Source organism: Embiotoca jacksoni, unplaced genomic scaffold, assembly GCF_022577435.1.
Source record: "Embiotoca jacksoni isolate LCO1_2020_lvr unplaced genomic scaffold, fEmbJac1.0.p SCAF_22, whole genome shotgun sequence".
Classification (NCBI taxonomy): domain Eukaryota; kingdom Metazoa; phylum Chordata; class Actinopteri; family Embiotocidae; genus Embiotoca; species Embiotoca jacksoni.
The window spans coordinates 9,433,169-9,445,565 of record NW_027185363.1 but is presented as its reverse complement, the minus strand read 5'-3'; the positions used below and the strand labels follow the sequence as shown (position 1 = coordinate 9,445,565).

General features: G+C 37.2%; 1 protein-coding gene across 1 annotated transcript; it reads left to right on the top strand.

The window, feature by feature from the left end:
- Positions 1 to 6,834: 6,834 nt before the first annotated feature.
- On the top strand, positions 6,835 to 8,891 carry ccl25a (chemokine (C-C motif) ligand 25a). Its single transcript, XM_069158058.1, has 5 exons — positions 6,835 to 6,863; positions 7,538 to 7,618; positions 7,890 to 8,007; positions 8,140 to 8,260; positions 8,349 to 8,891. Exons 2-5 carry the CDS (start codon positions 7,555 to 7,557, stop codon positions 8,376 to 8,378), a joined length of 333 nt encoding a protein of 110 aa, XP_069014159.1. The 5' UTR covers positions 6,835 to 6,863; positions 7,538 to 7,554; the 3' UTR covers positions 8,379 to 8,891.
- Positions 8,892 to 12,397: the final 3,506 nt, after the last annotated feature.

The following is a 12,397-nucleotide window of genomic DNA, read 5'->3' as shown; positions in this document are numbered from 1 at the left end:
TAGGTGTGAATGGTTGTCTGTCTGTCTGTGTTGTCCCTGTGATGGACTGCTGACATGTCCAAGGTGGACACTACCTTCACCCAAAGTCAGCTGAGACAGACTCCAACCCCCCTGTGACCCTGTTTGAAATAAAGCAAGTACAGATATTGCATGGTTGGATGTGCTGTTATATATAAATACATACAGTATTCCACAACATTTAATCCAGTATATTGTTTAAACTTGTTTTGAAACTTTATCCAGGTCTTTCCAAAATAGTTTTCATTAAATAGAGGGCAATGGTTTCATAATTAAATCAGTGATCAGATGCCTTGTAAATTAACACATTCATATTTGCTTCGTATCTAAAATCTTAAAACTGCTGTATTTCACATACCTCTTGTAAAACTCCCCAGAACACCGTTAATCATAGAGAACAACATTGTTCCCTCAGCTAATGAGACAATTATCCTGTTATCATTGAAATGTCATTGTCATCTGGATTTAGTGAGATAATTGTTTCATTATCTTCAGATAATGGGATTAAACAATAATTACAACTGTAGCTGCTCTCTGCTCAGAAATGAAACATGCTTTTATCATACTCTCTCTCCCCACTGCCTCGTCGCTTGCTCTCGCTCTCACATTTTTTGCATAAAATCTCTCTTCTTTGTAGAAAAAGGGTCAAATAAACACCTCCTATTCAAACATGTAATTAATAAGTGACCAAGTGCCAGATAAAACCAGATAAAGAAATAAGAGTTTGCCAGAAAACACTGGACAAATGCAGCATAGACATATACATATACCAGTTGTTTGCCTTCTTAGTTCAAAGTATGGTTGAAGAACGCTGAATAAAGCACATTTCATAAGAGTTCGTACAGAACAATGTTGACCAAATGTTTTCAGAAAGAATCACGCTTCAGATTTCCCTTCAGGCTCAACTCAAACAAGCCCCTGCATGTGTTTATGCTGTTTGCCACAGAGGGCTCTCATTTGTCAGACGAGCTTGGCTTGTGCTTTGGGCCATAACAGTTTCACTTCTTTTCTTATCCATCAGTGTAACCGTGTCCATTGTACATCACAGTCAACATATATTTATTGTGAGCAGGTCAGGGAACTCAAGTCTCACTAAACTCTTATTATACTACAGCTAAATGTTTGCACATTGTTGTCGGGCCTTGTCGATGGCAGGCTCCTTTACATTGTTAAACTGGTAAAAATAACTACTTAACTTCAAAAGCCATTAGAGATTTCAATAGTTGTCCTCCTGCCCTCCTGATGTGTGTTACGTCGCTGTTATAATATGTACTTCTCTGAAGAATTCCTAGACTTCAGACACACTGTTATACATAACAGGCTTCTTGATTTTCCGATTGTTGTAACTACCACCTAAAAATAAAACCCAGGGGGATTTCACTTGAATAAAAAGAAATGGGTAATTAATGATTATGTAACTTTCTCCCACAAATTTCAAAACCTTCTTAATATAACATATTTGATCTCATCTTCTGAGAGGTGTCATTTGAGAAGCACGGCTTTTGGAATGTATGAAATACAGCTGACTAAAATAAAAATGCTCGCTTGAAAACTGCATGCACCAAGGTCCAGTAAAACAGATCTAAAAACAGTCAATTTAAAAACATTTGGTGCAGAAGTTTAAAAATGTATATACCGCTAGGAATTTCATGTGAAAAAAAACATGTTAAACCATGGCAGTTTAGCAGAGGCCTTGTATTTAGTTTACTTAGACACTTGTATAGCACTTTACAGTTAAATGCAAATTAACAGTGATGCTCGACAGACAATAATTTTGTGTGAAATGAAGATATTAAGCAGTTATATTTGTTAACTTTAAGTGCATTAGATGTTTGAAGTTAGGGAAAAATCTAAGTTCAGAAAAGCTAATCAACTGCAGCACAATGGTGCAGTGATTAGCACACCTTCCTGTGTGGAGTCTGCTTGTTGTCCTTGAGCCTTTGTGAGTTTTCTCAAGACCTCCACAGTCCACTGACATGTGACAGGTGACTTTAGTTGCTTGAATGTGAATGTGAATGTTCATCTTCCTCTAAGCTTCAGGCCTGCAATTGACTGACAGTCTGTTCAGGCTGTAGCCTGCCTCACGATCAGTGTCAACTCGGAGATGCTTCGGACTCTCAACAACAAGTGGATAAACATGAAAAGAATATGGATGAATATAATTGATTGCAGCTCTATGACCATGGAGGAACTCTTGTCTGCCATGCAAAGGCCTGATGTACTGTAATATACACCTATGAAGCAGTCTTTACTTTCCACTTTACATAATATGCATCCATCATTTTGCCCTGGCTCTGAACATAAAAAGATTTGTTTAGTATCAACTTCATTTTTAGGAAGCATGCTGATATCAGGTATTTTGTCCCACAAACATATTTGTAAACAATCATACATTTGTTCCAAATGTCTCAAATCAAACTGTCTTTAACAACATCATGACTCCAGACACTTATTAACTCTTAAGATTGATCACTCAGGTGCTAAACTCGGAACTTTAACATCCCGTGACAAAAGAAAATATATCTCATTGCAGAACTAATGATACCATTTCATGGTACACATATCAAATAGATGTATCTACTGATACATTTGACTTTAACATAGATTTGTTTTGCTTTGCACATTTCTCAAAAAAAATATGAAAAAAAGAGAAAATCTTATAATCTTAACCTTTGTGCTTCTGTCATCATCACACTCCAAAATCATCTTCTTCTGATGCTTTAAAAGAAAAAAGAAAAATAAATATGACAATCGGTAGAGACAAAATTCTTTTTGATTATTTTACAGGAAATTTGCTTTCATTTTCACTTTTTCAGGTATACTTTGCACTTTATGAATGGATGGTTTCAACAGAAGTACATGTCAAATCAGTATCATTATTCAGCCAGCAGCATGTGAAGCAGTTCTGTCCTCATCTCGACTACAGCTTTTTTGTACTGTGTGCCAAAATAAATATTCTCATGCTGATAAATGGCTTCTCAGAGATGTGTTCTTTCAAATATATTCTAAATGACAGCACCAATGATGGGATAAAACGACATATCATATTGTCTAGAAGAAATGCTGACAACACAGCGTATCATTGTACAGACTGCGTCCAAGTACCCATGGCAGTGGACCATCATCCTCTGAAAAATATTCAATGTCATTAATCCATCAGAATTTTTCAAACATGCAATCACAACCAGGAATTGCAATCATCGCAGCCAACAAGCTTCTTTTTTTTTTTGCTCGTAAAGTTACAGCGAGCTTTGCCAACAAACGTTCTCTTCATTTATACTGAGATCAAACCCACACAACTAGCAGGAAACATTCACAGCAAGACCAGATTTGCACAAAAAAATTACTGAGGCAACTTGCAATAAATCACAGCTAATCAAATGTATATTAAATGCTTTTGAGCCTGGGTGGCATCTGGGAAGAAGTAGATAATACTCAAATTCTCTCTGTGTGACATTATGCACATTTGTAAACACCTAAAGTGAGCATCAGCATCCTGCAGGCAAAGGAAATGAAAAGAGCAGGCGAGTGAAACACCTCACTGGAGTTTAGCATGGTTGATGTACGCACTGATAAGAGCATAAACAGTGAGCAGTGCTATCAGATGTCCACTCGGGCATTCAAGGCTCATTAATATCTGTCACAAAACATTCAACAAAAATCCCTCTGAATAAAACACGGCTGTCTTTTTTAAGAGACTAACAGGAAAAGCTTTGGGTGGATACGCGATATGCCGACGAGTGTTTTTAATGCAAAGTTCCTCCACCGTCACAACTCAACATGACTGACAGGAGGAGATGTCTTGTCTGATTCTGTACAACTGATGTTTCACACAGCAGAGTCAAGCTTCTCTGAGAATACTGATAGAAAAAGTAAACGAGCTTTTACTTTTGAACAGGTGTATTTACACACAACAATACTGTTGACTGTGTTTTTTGGTTGTTTGTATATAATATATATAGATATATACTGTACTGTATACACTGTATATACTGTGCATTTTATATTTTATATTTATATTTTATAATTTTACTGCTGTTTTATTGCTTTCTATTTTTCTATTATGATCTTGTTGCTTCTGTATGCTGCTGTAGCGAAAAAATGTCCCCTCGGGGATTAATAAAGTAACTACCTAACCCAACCTAACCTAACAAACCTTTTGGGTGTGAGTAGACTACAGAAACATACAGCTACTCAAAGAGCCTGGAATGGCACAAAATAGTGACATTAAACTATTACACATGCTGCAGCAGAATAATTTAATTCAATGAATCAAATCCTAAAAGGAATCAGTCATCATTTCACTTTACATAACTATGCCATTAACATTATACATTTCTGACTTAAATAAACAATGACATATTTAATGTGGTATTTGCTCTTTTTCATCAGCTCCAAGGGTCAAAATGTATTTCTTATATTTTTTAGTTGTCGGGCAATGTGAATTGATCCTTAGATATAGCCTTTATGACCGGATAAACCTTTGCATATCACCTGTCGGGAACTTCCACACAATTAAAAGTAAATGAGCAACAGAAATACTTTGCCCCTGATATGCAGCGTTTATGCTTTAAACTTAAAAGGCCAACCAATGGAACGTAATTCATCTTGGCATAACAATAATGTACAGTAGCCTGTAGAATAAAATATTGTTGATTTAAGTTTGTGAAAGAAACAAACTCAAAGAATGTCTACTCACTGTGTTCCAGTAAAACAGAGGTGGGATGCCATGTGCTTGGTGGTCATGCTGCAGATTACCGAGTGAAGCGCAAAATGATTTCACAGCAGGTTTACAGACAGAAAGTGCGATGAAGTCAGATCTCTCTGCAGAAGACAAAAAAGACAAATGAGTATGTTGTTTGTATGTATAGGCTGCATTATTGCATAAAGGTTTCTCAAAGTGCAGCTTTACATCAGTTTTCTAACAGTTTTTCAAACTTAAGAGGGAGCAATAGCTAAACTTTTAGTATTTAAATAGAATTTGAACTTTGCAATTTTAAAATTCTATGATATAAAATAAATTATCATTTGACTGATTTTTTTTGGTAGATAGATAGTTACTTTATAAATCCCGCAAGGTGAATTTTTTGTTTTTTTTTGCTACAGCAGCATTTATAGATACAGGCAAAGCAATAAAAATAACAGTAAAAAATATTAAATATAACAATGCACAATATATACAATAAAATAGAATAATATTAAATTAACTAACTAAACAGTAGTGCTAAGATTTAACCAAACAAACAAACAACAGTGTAACGGTGTTATAGTTGTGAGATTGATTTGGCCAGAGGTGATTTATTGTGTAGTCTTATTGCAGTGGGCAGGAATAATCTCCTCTATCTGTCCTTAATGCAACCATTAAGGAAATATCATTCTCACTTTTCAAGCAAACCTCATAATATCAAATGGTTGCTGAAAAGTATTTGAAAATGTAAATGGGATGCATGTACATGCTTTACAATTTGTGTCTCATTCATTCACACTCTCCCACCCCAGTGGCAGTGACCGAACCAGCCATCAGCCCAGAGGAAAGGAGGACTGAAATGTGCAGTGATTTCAGATTGTGACAATAGAGACACATAGAAATGTGTTTTTAGAAATCCAAACTAATAATATCAAGTGAGTATCATATCAAATGTAATACATTTATAAAAGTAATACCTGTGGTACAAACAGTTCATTAATAATTGCCCTAATAACTATTACAGAGGCTTATGTGTGCGTGTTGATTCTGTAATTTATACATGTATGTACATTGCCTGTAATATAGATGTATAGTATGTATTATTAGATGTATTATAAGGGGAAGGAGGGTCTACTAGGAGATATTGATTATGCATTTAGATAACATCAATACTCATATACCAATAAATAGTCAATATGTTGTATTGTTATAATTGCTATATTGACATATGTAGCATAATATTTACTTTAATATCTACCCCATTTAGTAGAAACAATAAAAACATTTAAATTGAATCCTTTAAAATGACAGACTGGTACAATGTGAGCTTGCATTCAAAACGAAATACATCTTTGACACTCACAGAATGAAATACTCTGAACTCATTATGTCCATGAAACAGTTAAGCCGACTTTAGCGTTAAATGACATCTGTTCATGGATGATAGAAGTAGAATCCAGCATATCATTCATCTGAGTTTAATTGTCTTAGTCTGCTATCCCTTCCATTCAGTTAAATCCTATTCTTAAGTGCAAAGATTTTCTCAGCCAATCTTTTTGGGTAAGATTTGAAAACAAGTTACGCAAGAGTGAGCGTACTTAATACCTTCATCCAACAGCCATTGTAGAAGACAGACTATTTCTCAATATGTATCTGTCAGTGTGAAGGGGCAGTTATTATCTAATACCAGATTCCAATTTCAACAACCTCAGGCTACAAGGGCAGTAAATTCTATGGTGAAATACTGTATGTATATTTCCGATTGCTTAATTGAAATGTAGACGAATAAAGACATGTGCGATCGCCTTCGCCTACACACATGCATGCTGTTTGTATGCAACTGCCAATGCAAGTTTTTGACAACATCCAACACTCTCTCTACCTGCACATAAAGAAGGGGGGCAGATGCTGAGACTAATTTTGAACTCAGTAAAACACAATTCTTCCTAGGTTGATCAAAAACTTCATGTGGCAAGCTTAAAAACACATTAACGTTGACTGAAAATGAAATGGAAACATGAGCTGAGGTGCAAAGGTGAACTGCGTTTATGGAAATATGATCTTGGCAAAATGCCAATGAGTGCTTTATAAGAGTGCCTCGCCTTTGCAGACTGACAGACACAAGAAAAGAGAGCTACAATCATCTGCAGTCTTGGAGGTGAGTAACCTGTGATTTTAACAGAAACTGTCCACTTTGTTTTTACAAAATAAATGTGTCTACACTAATTTGTACTGATCATTAGTATTCTATCGGATTAGTTTCAATCAGTTTTATACAAATTCTTGCACTTTTTTTTTCACCAGACTTTACTTAATCAATGAAAGCACACAATAATAGACATCACTGTGATTTAATTGCGCCAGATTTAGCCAGGTTTATGTTAATAATTTGAATTTATGCCCTAAAGCAAGCACATTTTGGTGTAAAAGTAAGTCTTCAGAGTGGATGATTATCTACCCTAAAGCAATACAATTGTATTTTGCACTGACAAAAGCATAAAAACAACAAAAGTAAAATTCATTTATGGACCTTACATGTACATTTCTTAATGTTTTAAAGTCATGACTGCCTTAATCAACAAGGGCCAAAATGTCCTGTATTGTAAAAGATTAGGTTTGTTTAGTAGCCAGAGCTGTTGAGTTAAAAAAGATTAAAGTTGTGAGTTACATGTCGGCGCTCAAAGACAGCTGTATACCCTGTGTAATATATTTGTTCAAAGTTCAGGTTTTCAGATGTGAATGGTGAAGGCATGGGAGGAGCTGAGGTTATGGCAGACTGATAAGGCTAATTGCAGGTACAAAATTACAGTGATTCTTACTGGTGTTTTTCAGAGCTGAAAGACTTCGCCATGCGGTTCAACACACTGTTCTTCCTGCTGACCCTTTCTTGTCTCTGTCTGGCATTGGCACAAGGTAAGAAAAGAACAGCTGGTATTTGGAAATAGTGTCACAGACACAGCGCACAATAAAGAGCTGTGATCACAAGATAAAATGAGATTCAATGACATTGGTTTATTACCTAACAACCTGCGTGGGATGATGTGTTCTCATCATGCACTTATTGTACGATTGTAGCAGTTGTCATGATTGATTTACTTTGTGTGTGTTACACATGATTCACAAATTATATTGTGTTGTTTAGAATATAGTGGCACTGAATTGTACTGGATTTGTGATCTTCCAGTGTCCTATGATGACTGCTGTTTGAAATATGTGAGAGAACTGAACCACAAAACTCAGAGACATGCAGTGAAGTACAGACTCCAGAAGGCAGATGGAGGCTGCAACATCCCTGCTGTCATGTAAGTACACAAATACAGACAATAACAACATCCACTTTAAGAATGAACTGAATAATACACTTTAAATCTTTCTTATTTGGACAGAAGTTTTCTATTGTTGTTTCCAATGTTAATGCTTCGTTTGTCCTTTAGATTTACCATGAAGAGGGGGCGGAGGTTTTGCACAGACCCCAGGGAGCAATGGGTCGAAGAACTGATGATGAAGATTGACAGAAAGGCACCCAAAATTGACCACAGGAAGGACACCAAGAAGGTAATTATTGAAGACAGTTTTTGACATAAGGATTTGAATTTTCAAAAGTGTGAACTGAAGTTTAAATGGATTTCTTTGTTCTTCGTAGACTCATCCACAACACTGGAGAAGAGAGTGAGGGCGACTGTCTGCTACATTGGCACCCGTTCATCTTTCTGCTATCTTATTATTAAGCAACACGCAGTTCTATGGTGGTTTTATGGCATATTCTTGGAAGGGAAGCAAGAAGGCTGCCCTAAAAAGTCTTAGCATTACTTTTTGGTTTCACTCTGCACTAAGTTAAAGTTCAACAGCTGCAGCAAGATTTAGTTCTTGAGAGTTGGACTTGTGAATGCAAATAAATGCCTTTAAATACATGGCTGCTTAATGAAAACCAGTAACTTTTTTCTCACCTTTTCTGTCATCAGGTGTGCAATAAGCTGATTAATTATATAAATGGTGATGGAGTGTAAATGCTGCATGCAATATTTAGAATGTTCTCGGTTATTTGACAGTCATATGGAAATTAATTTTTGAAATGAGTGTTATAAAAGAGCCAAAGCTGTCTTAATTTCTTCTAAACTTCTTGTATGTCTTTCTTTTCATATATTTTGTGTACAGAGGTTTTATTAAAGAATATGTGTTTCAATAAAAGCATTATTATAATAAACTTTGTCATCACGTCCTTTCAGTGTTGTTTAAAAGTTTATAGTTATATTTACATAAATGTTTTGATTTTTTTTTTTAATGGCAGACTCATAGTTTTTGACTGTGTGAAAAAGGGAACACATTCTTTACCTTTCTTGTACAAATTCATGACTTTCGAGATGATAAAGAATATCATTCATTTGACGTGCACAGATTGTTTTGATAGAAAGCTATAACACTAGTAACAATCTAAATATTTACCATCCTGAAGTGTCTGCATTTGTTTTTTTGACAGGTTTCCTGAGGCTGCTTTAATGCTTCTTCATCACCTAATTCTAATTAAACATAGTTAAGTCTAGTTGCACTATCCTTGGTTTAATTGCATTAAGATAAAACATAATTCTGTGTATCAGTAGATATGTAACTAGTGTCACCTTAAAAGACCTTTGAAATATTATATATATATTATATATATATTACTACAGATCACTGCAATAAAACAATACCAACCCAGTCCTTTATAGTAAAGTGTGTTAAAGTGATACAATGTGCTTTAAAAGCTGTAATGTTTTTAATTGTTGAGACCAGAGAGTGTGCTCTATCACACTACTCAGCCTCCCGGGCAAAACTTATGCCAGAGTGCTGGAAAGGAGGCTCCGACTGTTTGTTGAACCTTGGATTCAAGAGGAGCAGTGCGGATTCAGTCCTCGTCGTGGAACAGTGGACCAGCTCTTTACCCTCGCAAGACTACTGGAGGGGGCCTGGGAGTTTGCCCATCCAATCTACATGTGCTTTGTGGACTTGGAGAAGGCTTTCGACCAGGTCCCCCAGGTGTTTTTGTGGGGGGTGCTGCGGGAGTATGGGGTGCTGGACCCGTTGCAACGGGCCATCCGGACTCTGTACAACCGCAGTAGGAGCTGTGTTCGTATTCTCTGCAATAAGTCAGACTCGTTTCCAGTGGGTGTTGGCCTCCGCCAGGGCTGTCCTTTGTCACCGATCCTGTTCATGACCTTCATGGACAGGATATCTAGGCGCAGCCGGGGGGAGGAGCACGTCGGGGTTCGGGGGTCTCCGGATCGCATCTCTGCTGTTTGCAGACGATGTGGTCCTGTTGGCTTCTTCGGACCGCGACCTCCAGCACTCACCGGGGCGGTTTGCAGCCGAGTGTGAAGCGGCGGGATGAGGGTTAGCACCTCCAAATCTGAGGCCATGGTTCTCTGCCGGAAACCGATGGATTGCTCCCTCCAGGTGGGGATGGAGTGCCTGCCTCGAGCGAAGGAGTTTAAGTATCTCAGGGTCTTGTTCACGAGTGAGGGGAGGATGGAGTGGGAGATCGACCGCCGGATCGGTGCGGCTGCAGCAGTACAACAGGCGCTGCGCCGGACCGTGTTGGTGAAAAGGGAGCTGAGCCGGACGACGAAGTTCTCAGTTTACCGGGCGATCTACGTTCCGACCCTCACCTATGGTCACGAACTCTGGGTCGTGACTGAAAGAACGAGGTCGCGGCTACAAGTGGCCGAAATGAGTTTCCTCCGTAGGGTGGCCGGGCTCAGCCTTAGGGATAGGGTAAGGAGCTCGGACATCAGGAGGGAGCTTAGAGTTGAGGCGCTACTCCTTCGCGTCGAAGGAGTTGTAATTATTGCTGTTCTTGATTTTTATGTTCTAGTCTTGCAATGCAACTTTAAATTTGACCAGCTATTTGGGCTTTGACAGCTCATTGATTGTGTAGTTTTGAACAGGAGATTTAAATATTGTAGTGGCATGCACAAAACTCTGCCAGAAGGAGAGCAGGCACAGGTAAAACTTCAATGAGTCCATTTGTAACAGTTAAGATTTACAGCAGTATCTGATCTGATAGTGTTAAATTTAGTCATTGATATATGCGTGTTACTCTCCCATCTCCATGGGCACTCACACGAACTGCTGGGGCTTGCAAACTGATAAAATCTCACTGTGACTAATGCAGCATGTTTGACTTTGCTGTCTGTGGAGATTGATGACTTACATACATTGGTGTCTTGCAGACTTTGTCCTGCAAACACCAAGACAAGATAAAACGAAATGTTTGTTAAAAATAAGCCTCAATAGAATCATGATTCACCCTCACAGGCCTGTGCACTATACTGTATATTTGTTCAGGGTGTGAACACCTCTCAGCTTCTGTCAGCTCTTCTCAGCTATACACATAAGACAGAGGTGAGAGTTTTGTTGTTAAAAAACACTTTAAAGTAGGGAAATCAAAGATTTAAAAGCAGACAATCCTCAGTGCATGCAGTTGAAGTATTTGTTTGAATAGGTTGCCAACTTAGCTCGAAGGCAAAGATGATGGATAGCCTGGCAAATACATAATAATTACCAAGACATTAATGCACATAGAGCATTGATGGGCATCTAAAATTGCCTTGAGTATAGGTATACCAACTTCAGAGGTCAAAGAATTGGGTTGCAGCTTGAAAAGGCTTTTTGCTGTTGAGATTTTGTTTCTTCTTGTTTATATCACAACAACACTGACAAATGCGCTGCGCTCTTTGTTTTTGCATGCTGGGGCAGAAAGAATCGGTGGTTAGAAAAAAACGGGCAGTAATTCCAGACTTTTTTTTTATCAAAGGGAAAAACCGTGAATGGAGAGTATGAAAACAATATGTGAAAAAAAATCTCTTTACACTGAAACAAAAGTGATAAATTACAGGAAATAAGATGTTCGGACACATAGAAGTTGAGCAGAGAAAATTAAGTAATACAATATTACAGGGGGCTTGAAAAATAGAAATAATGAAGTCACAGCAAAGACTTGGTTCTTGTTGCATCTTTCCCACCCTTAGAGCCTAATTTTCTGAATGTGCTGGTTTGAAGCCAAAGATTGACATGTAGTTTATGATGAAATTATAAATCACATATGAAAGTGGAAAAAAAAAAGGGAGATGACTAAAAAGAAAGTTGAAAGCAGCTGTAAAACACTGCATGCCACAGTTATTTGGAAATGACATTATATTTATTGCCATAATACTCTGTACCAACTTCAAAACCTGTCATAACAGCTACTTTTTCTCACCTTGAGCAGTGAATCAAACATGTTAAGCTAAAGTGTGACATAAATATATTCAGCAGGACTGTGATGAGTACCGTCAATCTTAAGTTAATTTACTTTACTGTGAGAATGTTTCAGAAATGTTCTTCATGTTAGAATTATCTGAAAGTACAAATACACATATTTCTGCTATTTTAACTCATTCGGGGCTCTACGAACCGCAAGTTGATACAAGAGTATAAAACACAGCTTTTTGCCAAAATAATGAGATAATCTGATAAATTTCAGATATAAATGCCTACAATAATTATCATGACTTTTTCTTTGTAATAAATAAGACAAACATGAAATTTCTTTTGCTGCTTCAATTTATGTTTATTGATAGATTGTTGTTACTAATAAGTAAAACAATTTCTCATGTTTGTTTTCTAACAGTGATTGCTGCTCAGCATTTACGAAAATTTATCTGAGAGTTAATGATA

Coding starts and splice junctions, on each gene's coding strand:
- ccl25a (XM_069158058.1), top strand. CDS start 7,555: ATGCGGTTCAACACACTGTTCTTCCTGCTGACCCTTTCTTGTCTCTGT. Junction 8,008..8,139: donor TGCAACATCCCTGCTGTCAT/GTAAGTACACAA, acceptor TTTGTCCTTTAG/ATTTACCATGAAGAGGGGGC. Junction 8,261..8,348: donor ACAGGAAGGACACCAAGAAG/GTAATTATTGAA, acceptor TGTTCTTCGTAG/ACTCATCCACAACACTGGAG.